Source organism: Clytia hemisphaerica, unplaced genomic scaffold (genome assembly GCF_902728285.1).
Source record: "Clytia hemisphaerica strain Z4C2 unplaced genomic scaffold, Clytia hemisphaerica genome assembly, whole genome shotgun sequence".
Classification (NCBI taxonomy): Eukaryota; Metazoa; Cnidaria; class Hydrozoa; order Leptothecata; family Clytiidae; genus Clytia; species Clytia hemisphaerica.
The window spans coordinates 494,073-510,606 of NW_027104534.1; the positions used below are offsets into that span (position 1 = coordinate 494,073).

The 16,534-nt window shown below is 33.6% G+C and overlaps 2 protein-coding genes across 2 annotated transcripts; both read right to left on the bottom strand.

Moving 5' to 3' along the window:
• Positions 1-540: 540 nt before the first annotated feature.
• Positions 541-6,558, bottom strand: LOC136822486 (cerebellar degeneration-related protein 2-like). The gene is made up of 4 exons (XM_067078753.1): positions 6,401-6,558; positions 2,895-3,029; positions 2,115-2,227; positions 541-1,429 (listed from the first exon to the last, which is right to left on the bottom strand). Exons 1-4 carry the CDS (start codon positions 6,462-6,464, stop codon positions 812-814), a joined length of 930 nt encoding a protein of 309 aa, XP_066934854.1. The 5' UTR covers positions 6,465-6,558; the 3' UTR covers positions 541-811.
• Positions 6,559-11,227: 4,669 nt separating this feature from the next.
• On the bottom strand, positions 11,228-15,878 carry LOC136822499 (uncharacterized). Its single transcript, XM_067078765.1, has 2 exons — positions 14,875-15,878; positions 11,228-14,633 (listed from the first exon to the last, which is right to left on the bottom strand). Exons 1-2 carry the CDS (start codon positions 15,876-15,878, stop codon positions 11,228-11,230), a joined length of 4,410 nt encoding a protein of 1,469 aa, XP_066934866.1.
• Between the last annotated feature and the right edge of the window lie 656 nt (positions 15,879-16,534).

Here is a 16,534-nt window from a genome sequence, read left to right on the forward strand (position 1 = left end):
AAAATGTGCCTAATCATAGTTATGACTATATACTATTGTAACACATTAGATCGTCTAATTTTCATCGAATATTGATACTGTTGAAGCTTTGAGAACTTTCTTTGTATATGGTATCAGATTGTATGCAAAGACAGTTCTTAAAGCTTCAACTCATGTCGAAATAAACCAAATTCTGTACAGTGTGTCCAAAAAAAGCGGGAAAAGATTTGCTAAAAGTACACGCTTAAAGTTAAACCCTCTAAACTCATTATCTAACAGATTAGAATATGTGAAATTAGATGAGTTTTTTGTTCATTCAATATCATAAAAAAACATTTCAAGTGTGAGGATAATTTTTACAAATTCTCTTGTGTTTTTTTTTTTTTTTTGCGAACACACAGGTGTTCTCTAATTCTCCGATTGGCAACCGGTCATTTTGAATGAAAACAAAAAAGTTAAAAGTTTTAAGTGTCCCGAAAAAAAGGATCGAGCTCGAGTTCCGTGCAAGAAAACGTCATATACCAACACAATAATTGTTTAACAGTCATTATGATTAAAAAGAATTAACTTTCTTTACAATTTTCAGGACGTTAAAGTTATTGAGAATTGTTTTTTGTAAAAATTATTCATAAAATATGTCTCATGACAATTAATATGACACAAAGAGAAACTTTGATAAACATTGCCGATTTAGTGAAACACACACAAGAACTTTCTTTCTATAGAAATGTTACGACTCGATACTTTTTTCGGGACACACTGTAAATTTACCTTATTGAACAGAACTGTTATTTTGATTGTTAGTAATATTTAAAAAAACCATCAAGACTCATCATGTATCATCTCGTGTCATTTTGATTTTCTGGAAAATCTCAGCAAAAAGTTCATGATAATGCTGTAAAGTTGGTGTCGCTTTCACACCAGACTGTGAATTTATTTCTGCAGCTAAATTCTTTTCAGGCGATGCATAATAAAAAGTTTCTACACTCGATAATTTTGTTTCTCCTGTCTCAGATGAATTTTTATCGAACCTTTGTATCGCCTCCTCTAATATTGAATTATCATGCTCCAAATCCAAAATTCGTTCTTTTAATAAGTCGTTTTCTTCAAGAATCGATTCAAAGCGATTTAGCAGTTTAGTATCTACTTTATCTGAATTTTCAAACGAAGGAGGAGCGCGGTCATCGAGACACTCTAAGCTCTCCTCTGCGATGGAGTTTTTGTCTTCCTTTTTCAGGAATGAAATTTCTTCTAAATATTCTTCGCACTCTTTTTCAAGCCACTCCACTCTCCTCCACAGGGTGATATTCTTTTTCTTGTAAATCCCACAATCATCCAGTAACTGTTTATATTTATTTGAGAGGTCTAGAATTTGTGTCTCTAGGGATGAATATACGTCTGTTTGTTGATTCAATAACTCGTTCAAGTTCTTGACTTGGTTCTCATAATGCTGAAAAGGAGTTAAATGTTAAAATCATTTTATTTTCTATTTTTCAGTGCTCTAACTAATAAAAATTGTGAAAATGAAAAATAAATTATGGAATTGATCCATCTGATTGATCTGATGATCCATGATGAAAAAAAGAACTTCTACCAAACAAGCTTTTGCTGGAATTGAAATAAAAGTTGGTTGCACCCAAAGACTAAAGATCACCAGGTATGATGATACTTATATAAAATATTTGTTGACAGGGGATTCTGATATTTGTTATTAGAACAGAAATTATAGCATTCAAGTCCAACCTCGTACCCAGAGCCACTTGCACCACATTTTGGTTTCACTATACCCAGAGCCATTTTTGATTTTACTAATGGACGTGATACAACCTTTCGTGAGCGCTATCAAAATCATGAAAAAGCGTACAAAAGGACTGGGTTCGAGTTCGAGTTTGACTCAAGTCCCGAATACGTGAATACGGGAATCAGAATTTGGAAATCAGATTTATTTTTTTACGTAGCTCCCTTTTTTAATACTTCATATATAAGTAAGTAAATGATTTTGAGGATTTTTGCCGTGTCGTATTATCGGCTGTATATACTGTACTTATGTAAGTTATAAAGTCATTGTTTCAATGAAAGGACTCACTGTCACTAGATTTTAACCAAAAGATTTAACAATAAAGCATATTTCTTACATCAGCTCTCAATTTCTGTTCTTCAAACTGTTTCTCTGTGACTTCTAAAACTGTTTCCAATTCTTTGTTGTTCCTCAGCAATAAAAGTCCAACTTGTACCGCAAGTTTGACGTCTGTAAAGTAAGAAAATAAGTCATTTTATAGGCAGGGTAGTGATGAGATATTTCCTTACATTACAGAGAAATCATCATCCGTGACAACGATTTTACGGGCGGTGAGATTTTTGAAAACTTTGGCTTTATTATACACAGTATTTTGGGCATGAGTTGTCCTTTTATTATGCTTTACTGTCAAAATTCAAATGACCTCTGTACACCCTTCTGGGTCGGTTAAGAGTTTTTACAAGCTCTTATTTGATTTGGTTGGTCATTAACCAGTAATAAAACAATTTTGTTACTTTTTCTAAAGAATGCGTGAAATGACCAATTATTAAAGTACAATCATGGACAAAAGGTTTGTAAACTTCTGTAATATTTGCAAAATATCGATCTAAAACAAGTTCCCAAGAGGTTCTGGGTGCTTTCCAAACCCATCCAAAGCCTTTCAAAGTCAAGTCAACTTCCCTTTCAGACTAATTGAAGAGTCATTTTACTCTATTTCTCCACATTTTTCACTGAAATTTCATTTGTCTACAACCTTTTGTCCATGATTGTATCTTATAAGAACTCTATCTCATCTGAAACTTCATAAAATGCTATTAATCAGGTTTTTGACTTTTTTTGAAAAAAATTTTTAGTCTGAAAAGATAAAAAAAAAAAAAGAATAAAAGTATTGATTTACCTGAATTCACCAGGCTATTCCAATCATCTTCAGCGATTCTTAAGCTTGCACATGAGAGCAAGTCAACATAAGAATTGTATGACGTGTTATTTAGTGGCCCACCGCTCGTTGGCTCCAATGAACTTGTTGTCATTTCTAAAAGTCAAATGAAATTCTAAGTGTAATAATTATAACCGTACACATTTAGTACCAGGAAATGTCGAGCGAAGCGATCGAACTTTAATGTCAATCGACTCAGTAATAATCGAAAAGAATCGATTAAAGGAACTCGATCCAACTTATTCTATTATTTTGATTGAATTTAATCGATGTTGATCGAATCGAACCAATTAAATCTCGAGGTAATCGAATCTAGTCGAAAAAATAGTTACACTGCTTATCGCAAAAGTTCTTTTTTTAAAGAAAGATCTTCAGAGTGTCTCTTGTGAATTTCCTTAAAACAATAATTCTAATCTAACGACGAATATTCATAATTGATACAGTATATGCATAACATCTATGCTAGACAATACATTATTAAAGAACCGCCTCCGCCATTTAGTTATCCCCTCCCTTTAATCTGAACCCTGAAGCTTATAATTATAAAATGATTCTGGGCAAAAGACGTCAAAACAAAGTCGTCCATCCAACGCCGATAATATCAGAATACCAGATATCAAGTGAAAACCTGATATAACATGAATTTTAAATCTCTGCTCGACACACGAGGTCTAAAGAGCTCTCTGTCTGTTAAGTTGAAAAGAAAATCCTTCCTTATTTTGTCTCAAAACTTTCTTTTAAGATTTGTGTGACCTAAAAGTCGTTATAATAAATCAAAAATAAATCACTTTAAAACCGCTCAAACATATTAGACAGATTAAATTCACGAGATCCAAATGAATGAGAAACGTTTTATGAAAAAATTTATATAAAATATTGGTCTAAGCGATGTTTTATAAAGCTTACTAAAAAGTTATCATCTTTTTGGTCTCGTGTTATATGATAATTTGAAAATTGAGTGAAAAATTCCACCGTTTTTCATAAGTGTTACACGTTTTTTTATGAGAACAAACTATACATTTGAGACCACAAGGCTTCGGTGGGCAAAATATTAAGAACAAATTAAGAACATTTTAACAGGCGTTGTGGACTGAAACCACCCTATTTCTTGTAAGGTATTGTGCAAAAATACTGATGAAAATAAGAACATTTTAAGAACATATTTAGGCTTAAAATACAATAAGTTAAGCACATCCGAAGGTCTCAGAAATTTTGAACGTTCTTTAAAAAAAACGTGTATTCTTGTTAGAGATTTTACACTTTGTTCTCAATATTTAATCTTCGTCTAGCTGTATTTATTTTCCACTTAGCTAAAAAATTCAATTTTCCTTTCAATATATAAATTCGAGCTCCTTTTTGTTTACGAATTCTGCACTCTTGAAGAAAGTCTGAGGTGCAACGTCAGGTGCATCAAAATTTTAAAGGCCCTATCTAGATAACCATAGAGTTGAATTCTCTGAAAAGAGTACTATATATCAATCTTCAGATAATCTTAGCTGCTTGAAAGTGTAAATCCTCCTCAGTCTTTCCACTAGAAGTTTCGTCGTGAGTTTAAGCATCGAAAGCGCAAGGCGGGAAGTCCAAAATAGGGTACTCGAAGAACCAGCAAAACTATTATCAAAATTTATGCTTCGTGTTAAAAGTTTTTAATATCTTGTTTGTAAAGTATCACCCCTGATAATTATGAAATTCAGTTTCTTTACTGTAAAATAATATTCCTAAGTAATTTTGACACTTTGGCAGCCTTAAATTATTCTTCTTACAATTTTAGCAAAGTAGCACGTATTCCAATGAATTTTCTTTAAAAAACAAGAGTGAAAGTGTGGACAGGGCTTTAGATTGTGAATCTGATATCTTTATCAACACGTCTGAATATCATTAACGAGGAATTATTCAATTTTATTAGCTCATTAGTGTTCCTATAGAGATATAACGTGCTTCTTCCATGCGCTCAAATAAGATAACTTCGAGTAACTTCTAGGGAATAGAAAAGGACTCAAAATTCATGCAACTTTCCACTGGTTGTAGTTTTCAAAACTTTTTGACTTTTTGAATTCATCTCTCCCGTAAAACATTAAGCTTTAGTGGCATGTAATACTGATTCCGTATGTGTAAGGCTAATTGAAAGTGTGGCTCAAAATAATCTGTAGTGGAGACAGACAGTAATTACTTCTAACAAGTGATTTTATAAGATAATCTTAAAGACGTTTAAAAACATCAAAAATGAGTTAACAAGACAAATGTTTAAATTTTTACAACTTTCTAAGACGTGTTTCCAAGAATTTGATTCTTTTACTTTTGGACCTACCTGGAGGTCCTATAAATTAGTTCGTTCGTTCGTTTATGTCTGTTACCAGAATGGCTCATTAGTTTTTTATCTGATTTTTTGCACAATGATGCAAAATGGCAATACCCAAAATATGACGGAGTACGATTTTCGAGAAAAAAAATTTTCGGCCGAAAATGCCGGAAAAACCGTTTTTTTGGCATTTTCTCGAGATTTCATCATAATTTTTTTCCAAAGTGTGGCCGAGTCGGATTTTTGAGAAAATTTTTTTCCATCCTAAAATGCCGGAAATATGCTGGAAATTTTTTTGCTAATTTTCATTGGACTTTTTCCTAATATTTCTTTGCTTTTCACATAAAAACATTATTGATAACAATGCCCATCATCAAGCATGATTCAGTTGTCATTAAACTGATTTTTGAAGCCAGAACTATCTAAAAATTGCCGGAACAGTCTATAATCGCCGGAAAAACGGTTTCTCTTGAATTTCTCGAGCTATACTTTGTATTTTTGAACGAAATTTTGCACACTGGTGAAGTAGCAATATCTAAAATGTGATGGAGCCTGATTTTAGTAAAATATTTTCCGGCCGAAAATGCCGGAAGTGTGCCGGAAAACGCCATTTTTGCAGATTTCCTTTGGACTTTTTCCTAATATTTCTTTGTTTTTTTCACACAAATATATTATTCAAACAATGCCCACCGTCAAGCATGATTCAATTGCCAATAAAACTGATCGTTGCTTTTTCACGATCCTTTCCATTATCGCTTTAAACTACAGTCGACTTTTCATAACTCGAACCTCCTCAACTCGATTATCTTCATAAACTCGAACGAATTTCCGGTCTCTTGATTCTTAGGCTATTCTGCCTCTATAACTCGAATTTCAGTAGCTCGAACAATTACTGATTATACCCTTGGCGTTCCAGCACTCGACTATATAACACTTCCCCACTTGCTCTAACTTTAATCATCAGGTAGATCCAATCAGCGCTCCGGCTTATTCATCTTCTATATTCATAAATGTTAAAGGCCTCGACCCTTCCCAGCCGGCACACAACATCAAAACAACGTCCATGTGACATTCATAACGTCCAAATAACGTTATTTGGACGTTAAAACAACGTTGTGTGCCAGCTGGGTTGTTTACGTTTGTTAAAAAGTAATAAGACATTGCCTACCGTCATTTTTGTCGTAGGAGCTTTCGAAGATATCTTCTTTATAACTATCTAACATCGAAGTCATCTTTGAACACCAAAATTATCACAGAGAACTTTACAAAAAAATATCACATGAACTCTACTCTCAATCGAAATTTGACTTGTTAATTTTCTCACAAATTCTAACTAGCAGTTTGTTATGTTATTAACAAAAAAGTTGTTACGTTTTATGGCACACTAGAGAGAAAGTATAAAAAGCTTGATCTAATTAACAATTCGCCTCATTTAACAATTTAACAAGCTCACGAACAATGGCATGTGGGTATTACTTCCATCTTTTGTATAGTAATTGCTTCCGCAGAGCTTACAATACTATCTCTTTTAATTTAGAAGGAAAAATGATAAATGTACTGTTGATATCTTAGAACGGTATACTTCCCGATTCCCGGGGAAACGATCCGTGAGCATTGCGTATTGTTTTCTCCCAAGCAGTAGCGAGTTTATTTATTCGAGATAAATCGAGGGGACGGTATAAAGCAAAGCTGACATGGGGCCAAAATCGCCGTCCACTTTGCTCGACGACGGTAAAAACACCAAGATACCGTCGTCTGTTTAGGTGAGCAAAGGCGACTTTGTTTTGTATTGATTTCACTTACCGTCGTCCTCGATATCCTCCGATACATTAACTCGGTAGTAGCGAGGAGGGAGGAGGGACGCAAAATTTGTGTTAGAGAAGAGATTGTGTCAAGCAAGTGTCTGCCCCTATATCAGGCTTGCATTATGCATTATTATTCTCAAACAAAAGAGCCATTGTTTATGGTATCCAAAACTGAGCCTGCATATGCTTATAAACGTTATGCTAAAAGAAAAAACATGTAATTACAGACATTTTGTATTATATTTAACATATAAGGGAAAAATCAAAATATAATAGCCGCATTCTTTTTCACCGTCCAACATAACAACATATTATAAGGATAATGATAAAAAAAGTGTCGAAAAAAATCTGATCTCCTGCACAAACTTTGTGCCACTCTTGTTTACGCCAGTACCAAAGACTTGAAAATAGCTAAACTAGACTAAGGAATTTGACCAAACCATGCTTAAGTCTAAGATAAATACGGAACAAACTATATAAGAACATAAGAATTCACATCACGCATCATGCTCGCGAAAGAGCGCGCGCACATTATTAACGCCTACATTTTAGACTAGCCATAACTTTCATTAACGTGCCACCGCAGCAAAACGAACACATAGAGTAGAATTTGCGTTCATAAGGAATGATCTTAGCCCTACAGTAATTTTTGTTTAGAGTGACCTCTCATCTGAGACAAAACTCTTTCAAATGCTAACAAATGTGTCAAGGGAGTGATTTACAGTCTTCTTAGAGTAACATCCGTGCCTTGTCTTACACGTTTTTTATAAGAACAATTTCATAAGAATACGAGGCTGAAATCTGGCCAAAACCTAAGAACAAATTAAGAAGAATCTGAACCTCAGATTTCAGAAATTACTGAGAAGTACATGTTTCCATTTTAATTAATATTGACATTTAAGGAGGAAAAACTCATATAAATTTAAGAGCAGCCCAGCCAGAATCATATGACTTACTGGTTTTTCCTATAAAAAGCGTATATATCTGAAGATACTGCTCTTCATATGTTATTTTACTAATGTACACGTTTAGCAACATAACTGTTCGAATACTTTGAGTAGAGTAATATTTTTAACCTATGAAGAGCGCTTAATAACTATTTGTGGTATAAAAAGGGAATTTCCCAGAAAAGGGAATTTCCTTAGATGCAAATAACTCACCAGGGATAAGAAAAAGACAAACTGACATTTCAAAATAAGTAATCAGATCAAAATAACTCTAGAAAAGTCTTTTTGATGATGATAAAACAATAGAGAGACCGTAAGATAAGAATGCTACCGTTAAGCGGAACTAAAATACTGAAAAACGCGCCCAAAACTATGAGATGTTTGCCCAACTTCCTTATGCGTGAAGCTACGAATGCCATCCTCAGAAGCTTTAGGCTTCCTCCGGTGGCAATTATTCATTGAAAACAGATTACAATATAGTCATTTTTCATGTCTCGATTATTCAATTCCAAATAAAAGACATTCAGGGAAAAAAAAGAGAAACACCTGGTTAATCTAGTTAAAAAACCGAAAGTAAATGGTAGACAAAGTAATGAGCCAAGGCAAAACGAGATTAGCGTACCACTATGAAAGAAACCGCCTCCTCGCGTTTGTGGAATCGTATGAAAAGAAGAAAATTCGTGAATAGGTTTTGTTGTCTAGTTACAGTGATATTTTTTTCCAGCTTGAACCCCAAATGATTTTCGTCATGGGAAAGACACATTCGAAGTACTTTTAAAATTACTTGGAAGGTTTTTATCTTCTCTTCGTAGAGTGCTTGATGAATTAACAGAGCAGTATCAATTGAGAGTTTCGGAGGTTCTTATTTTATACTCAGAGTTTCTTTTAGATTACTCTTGTCTCCCGAATAGACGGGAGGGGGGGTCCGAATAAGCAGGGGGGTAGGAAAATTTTCTAAATTCTAATAAGCGGGGGGGATGGAATAAGAGGGGGGGGGCAATTTGAAGACAGAATTTTTTCTAACTGGTATCAATTTCAACAACAACAAGACGACTAGAAGTCGAAAATTTCGCCTTAAATAAGACGAAGAAGAAAAGAACATTGAAATACTTGGAGAACAATACACACAATTAAAACTTGAAGAGGAATGCGGAAAATTAATAAGATAAACCTATTTTGAGTGAGTTTAGAACGAAAGGCAAGGTCAAATTTTGCGTCATTTCCGGTCGAAAATATCTAATATTTTGAACTTGAAAGACAAGATTCGAGATTCCAAGCAATTCGTAAAAAAATTTTCTTTCATTCTAGCCGAAAATCTGCTTTCGTTTTTAAATGAACAGGAAAATACAGGTTGGTAGGGGCAAAAACGGGTAACTTGAGTTTGGATTTCATGAATCTAAAAATTATATTTCCAAGTATTCGTAATTCCAAAATTTCGATAGTACATAGTTCATAGAAAATAGCTAGCAATTTACAAATTTACAAGTATTGTGCAAATTTGGCTTTTTTTCACATCCGGTGGATTTCCGGCTTCCAAAATAATAAAAATTAGTTTTCAGTGTTTCGTTTACATAAATGTCACATTTCGAGTAATCAAACCATACAAAGTTTACATACCAAAACGTTTTTTTTTCCAACAGGAACAAATCACCAGACATTTCGAAGATTGAGGTCAAGTCTGGATACGTCGAAGAAGTCACAGTGGAATCATGGAAATCGCGATAAGAATTGTTATTTTTGTATTTTTGTAATGGTCGGTTGGTGGCTGAGCGTGACAGTTGATTTACTATAGAAATGCTGAAAATCATAAAATTTTATCTTTCCAATGAGCAAATACAGCATGTAAAAATCGGATGAAACGATTATGATACAATGACTTTAAGCGCATATTTTGCAGTATCGATGTTGGCGATTGTATCGAATGTTGGTGATTGTAATGAAAATTTTCGAAGCCATTCGACTCTTTGTTAATAAAGACTGAAAATGACGACGATTTAGGATATTTTGAGATTCAATGAATTTAAGCTGCATTAGGATATTAAGCGATTACATCAATTGTATTAATTCCAAAATTGAAATATATATCCACTTATACCACTATTCAACGTTTCCATAATTATCCTTATAATATCAACCAAAATGCATACATATATAGATGAATCAATTCACTTGCAATGCACTTCCATATTTTTTCATTCCATATTTTTCCATATTGTCTATTTTTTAAACTCTGTGACAGTCTTTTTGATTTTGAGTAGGCAAATGAATAACAAAAAGAATACAAGAAAATAATAAAACAATTAACAAAAACCTATTAAAAAATGGTAGAAATATTACTTTGTTTTGAATATAATAATTTAAAAAAATCTAATAATTATGAAAAACAGAAGAAAAATGATAAATATAAAAAATAGGAATAAATAATATAAAAATAGGAATAAATAATACAAAAATAGGAATAAATAATACAATAAATAAAATATTACATTAAATGCCATATCCATAGGTATGTACTAAGTTTCCTGACGAGATAGTAATCAAAAATGAATTAATGAAAGGCATCTTTAAACTAATTGTCCTTTGTCTATAGATTTTTTTCTACTATAGACCATCTATAAAAGACACTCACACATATTTGACCCATTTCTCACACCCTCCCTAACTTCATCTGCAAATGTCAAATTCAACAGAGCCCTCTTTTGGTTAATGCAGAAAAAAAGCCTTCCTCCCCAAAGAATAAATGTCTTTTAAGAATAGTCTTTAAACGTCAGAAAACTTACATAAGAATGGACGGGGTGGTGGGATGACCTTAATTGCATATTTCCAACAGAGTTAAGCTTCATCAATCCTTAATTACAAAGTTCATTTTATCCAGAATCAAATCTGAACTGATATCATATTAACAGATTTTCGATAACATCATTGCTTTAAAGAGTATTCCTAGTTTACTCAGTCTATCACAAAAAATTTCCTTTGATCAATCCAAACTGTTCATAAAGAAGCACCTATGACAACATAAGCAAATGTTTCTGAATATTTGGCTAATTTTCTGATGATTAATTTTTAAGTTAGGTAGAATTTGCTATAGGAGAAAAGGGATACTATACCCTCTTTATTTGAGATAATTTTTTTTACTTCCTGCAATTTTGACCACTCAAAACTAATCATCAGAAAGTTGAGATCATCCACCACCCCAGTTTCCCACCCCCCTTGTCCCGCCGGGAATCGCCTCTGACGGGTATTCTAATCTAGCAAAGTCAGCGATAATTTGATTCCATCATGATCGGATAAGTTCACACATTTACGAATAACTTCAATACCATACTCGTGCACCAATTCCTTATGTGTCCAAATTTGATCAAGCATTTTCCCATCGATATGTGTTGGAAAGTTCGGAACTAAATCATAATCTTGGAGAATGTCAGCCAACAATTGATCATGCTCCATTTCAAAGCCGTCCATGTTGAAGTCTCCTAAAATGATATCAATTGTGTATCTTTCAATAAATTGAGCAAGATTGTAACAGAACACATCACGTTGAATTTTTGAACTTTTATAGAGAACCAAAACACAAAATTCCTTTTCAGTAAAGTCAGCTTTTCTAAATTTTACAAGAGAAAAGCATGATGAATGATCATACTCATCAATGTCAATAAAAGAAGGAGAATGACAGACAGTAACACTGTTGAATTTATGCTGGTCAATATTATGACTAAGAATATAATAAGGAAGCTCTTCATGAATACTTTGTTTGTCTTCCTCAGAATGCTCATAACTCATCTGTGTCTCTGTCAGACATAACAAATCATTTTCATACAAAAATCTGTCCTTTTGAATATCAACTGCATGTCGTCTTAAAGATCTTACATTCAATAGGCAAACATTTAAATTAGAACTGCACCTCATAATATCTGCAACTCTTTCAACTTTGTTCTGACGCAATCGTGTGTATTCTTCACCAACTTTATCACTACATACGAAAGCACTACGTCGATATTGACCAGTAAAGTACAAACCATTTAAATTTTTCACTCTGCTCATTGCAACATACATTTGACCAGCATTGAACTTTCTTTGCCTTGCAAGGTCAAAACTAACGACTACTGAATCCAAAGTCAATCCTTGAACTTTGTGCACTGTACAAGCATAAGCTAGCTTAAGAGGAAATTGTGTCCGAGAAATGATAGGTGAAGTGTATGGGTTTTTTTTGTCAAAGGGAAAATTCACCTCACTCTTTTCAATGGGAACAGTTTCAGTGGCCTTAGCATATTGGTCTTTACTTTGAGCTTTTATTCCAGCCGCCTTATCGTCTAGTTTAACATAAATTAGCTCTGCTTTATTGTTTCTGAATTTTACGTCAGTGATGGTTCCAAGTTGACCATTGATCAACCTATCCTCTATATCAATATTACTAATTAGCATTACTCTTGCCCCTATTTTCAAATCAAATAGAACTGATAAGCCACCTGTATCGTTAAGTGGCAGGTTCTTAACCTTGGTAATTTGAGATTCAGTAAAATCCCTTGGATAAACGTCCATAGCTTCTACATTTATTGTTTCCGAAGGCAGAGTATCTAATCTTTGAATATTGTGAAGATGGACTGAAGCATTTTCTGCAAACAAATGCAATGATTCTATTGGATAATCAGGGTGTTCTCGTGTTATCAGTCTAGATTTAATCATACTTTCATCATTACTATTCAATTCACCTACTCTTACATTGTTCAAGAGATCAATGAAGTCAGAGTCATCCTTTTGACGCATAATCTCATCTAATTCAGCTAGTTTGAATAGGTGCCATAATTTGAATGCACCAATAATAGGTCCCTCAGTTGAAAATACTGAACTTTGAAAAATTGGAGGTAATTGAAAGAGGTCTCCACAAACAATGATACTTTTCCCTGCAAATGGTGTGTTGTCATTTACACCAAAAATTTCACATAATCTTGTATGGATGTTCAAAAGCTGTTGCGACGAAATCATAGATATTTCATCAATTATTATCAACTTTACATGATGTAATTTATTTCTAATGGCAGTCCTTTGTTTGTCAGCCATATTTCTGAATTTTCCAACTGGAATACTCAATCCTGTGTGTACTGTGGTGCCAGATATATTGATAGCTGCTATACCAGTTGGGGCCAATTTAATAATACGTGGCTTCTCTAGCTCATCACTTTTATATGCTAGGACTTTTGACAAACAATTGTAAACACATTTAATTAAGTGAGATTTTCCTACGCCCGCACCACCTGTTAAAAATATTCTCAATGGTTCTAGTAGTATAGGATTATTGGACTTGGAATTTTGCACATACATTTTTCCCCAATTTAGTACTATGTCAAAAATATCTCTTTGCTTAGAATTTAAAGATCTTATATGGGTATTGATTTGGTCATCAGTTTGTAACCCATGAACTGTTTGAATAAATGGTGCTAAATTTTGTTCAATATCATGACTTTCATCATCATTTTCACTGTCTGATGAGTTACTCATTAGGTCTTGCACTTCATCATTTTCTTGTTGAGCAAAGGCATCTTGATTATGCATAAGGTCATTGCGATAGTTTTGAAGTACTAAATCAACAAGATGACCATCAGGTTCAAAGATTTGCTTGTTCTCGTTAACAACTGCATTGACTTCATCTAAATTGAGCTTCAACACATATGAACCATCAAATTTCAAATCATTCTCTTCTGATCTAAATGGGTAAAACAATATTAGAATATGGTGGGAAAATTTTTCTGGATGTTTGTTTTTGTTAGGAGTGTAGTACCTCAAAACTTTTGGAACCTTACGAAGCTTAAGTTTCTCCTTACTGTTGATTAATTTGGCTGATTTTGGAAGTGTTTGGGGTTCTTGATGATTCACTGCACTTGTTGCATCATCTAGTACAGTAGGCTGCCAATCATTTTCATCATCTGTATTTTTTCTTGTGTCTAATGTATAGTTTGCACAGAATGTGGCATAACACATAGTATTAAATTGCCCTGTGTTTGGGCGGTCAATATATCTGTTTAACATATTTCGTTTGAAAAGATCATCAGAATCCTCAGGCAATTCCTCAATTTCTTCTTTTGATTTGAAAATTCTGTACCTTTGATCAGGTAAGTTAGTGTTAACGAACGAAATAGCAGGAAAGCATTTTCTAAGCCACAGTTCAGGCATTGTTAAGTAAACTGCTTCCTGGATTGAGCATTCTCTATTAGAGTTGTAAACTTTGGCAATTTTAGACATTTTCTCAAACTGACTGTCATTTGAATCTTTGGCCTGCTTCAATGCTTCTTGCATTGCAGTTGAACACTTATCTTCACTTTTTGAAAAATAGGCACACATGTATGTAACTGCCTTGTATGCATTAAACACTGGTTGGATATCGAGGTTGGCCTCCCATGCTAGGAGGCCTTCTGCAAAATAATTGTTGACAAAACAAGAATATGGGTCACGTTTTAGAAACAAATGCTGATCTTTGTCTGGTGAGATTAATAAGTAATATTCATATGTTTCATAATTTAACCCTAAAGAAGACAAAATTGTATCAATAGAGCCAATTTCAATATACTCAGGCTTATCAGGATCCAAAATGTTTCTCTTTTTAGGATGCAAATTTGTATCTATAAATTCTTGAACAGTTTGGATCACATTATTTCTAAGAAAAAAAAATATCATGTTTTTCAGTTTCAGGTAACCCTTCAGGAAGCGGTTCAGACAAAATAGTACGCTTGCAGAAAAGTTTTCCAAATTTAAACCGGCATTCATTTTTGCGATATTTACTACACGTTCTAGAATGGGAGTGTATTTGATATTTAGTGACTAAATTCCATAACTCAGGACTTTCTTCTCTATCAGGAACATTAGCAGAAATAACACTATCTATGTGTTCAATATACTTTTCTTTTCCGTCTTCAAGTTTTGGGACATCTTTAGCCCAAAGCAAACAATGATCATGTGGGCTACCCCTGAAAGTAAATTCTACTCTGAGGGCATAGTATGTAATTTTTCCAAGTTGGCCGTCCATTATAATCTCTTTGAAAAACAACTCTTTTCTATATTGATATTGACGCACAAGCACAACAGGATTGCTATTAAGTAGGGCACATCTAGATTGGTAATCAAGAAGTTCATGATCAGTATCAGCATCCCCGCTTAATTGTCTGATAATAGTAACAAATTCCTCCCACCGTAAATCGGCACAAGAGAGAGTCATAAAGTATGTCGGGACACCAAGTTGTTTAACCATTGCAAGAACATCAGATAACATGTGTTGCCAGTATGCAGGGGTTCCTTTAATAGTACTCATAAACTTGTATGCATTATCAGATGCTACGCAATTTTGAATTGTATCATTAAAATTATTTGCTAATAATCCCGCAGTCAAGTTGGAATTTGAAATTCTCATTGCAATATTGATCTTACTTCTAAGGTTAAGCTGTAGTAAAGTTTTGTGAGCAAAAAAAATGTAATCTGAATCCGAAGCAAACTTTTGAGTGTAATTTAAAAGACGCTGATTAAAGTACTTTGTCGGCGACAATTTTATATCTCGCTCTACGTTATAACCAAATTTCCCAGTAGGAAAAAGATGAGGATGGGCTAGCTCTTCACAGAACTCATCCTGTGTTAATGAATTGGGGGTTTGACCTTCACCCGGAGCTAAAATTGCATTTTCATCATCTAAAATAATGTTTGGCACTTCTGATACAATGACTGTTTCACATGTTGGTGTCCGATACGCACTGAGTGGATCATCAGAATCAAATTCATTTTCTAATTGCTCTTCAAAAGGCTTGATTAAAGTAACTGTTGTATCGTCAACAAATCTTATATCATTGGAAGAAGCGTTTGATATGGAATCATTATTTGATAAAACCCTTTCAACATATTCATCATTATTCATTTGGTCAATTATTGACATACCTTATTGGTATATATTTTCGCGTGTTACAAATTTTCGCGAATCGCGAATTTTTTTCGAAAAAACGTGTTTCGCGTGTATTAAATTTCGCGATTGCTGACTTCTGGAAAATTTTAGCGTGTATTAAATTTCGCGATTCACCAAACTAGGTATTTTCAGAAAGTGGGAATATAAAGCAAGACAAAGACTGATTTTGCTTGAAACACGACGTTTTTGATGTAAAAATACTAACAAAATACTAAGAAAAAATTTTTCGCGCGTATTTAATTTCGCGATTTTGTAATTTTGAAAAATTTAAACAGTATTAAATTTCGCGAAAATTGACCAAAAAACTCGCGAAATTAAGTACCCGCGAAAATTTGTAACACGCGAAAATATATACCAATAAGGTATCAATATTTATATCGTGATACAAAGGATTATTATTCACTAAAAAGTCCAAAGTTTCAAAAATTTTTTGTCGTCTTACTTGCTGCGAAATAACAGGGTTTTTGTAGGATATTTTTCTTTTTAATTCAACATTTATTACACCACTACTATCACTTCCTCTAGGAAGTACTTTACATACACCTGGTGTTTCAATGGGAACATTGCATATTGCACCTTGTAATTTAGGGAATTCTCCTTTGCGCATTATC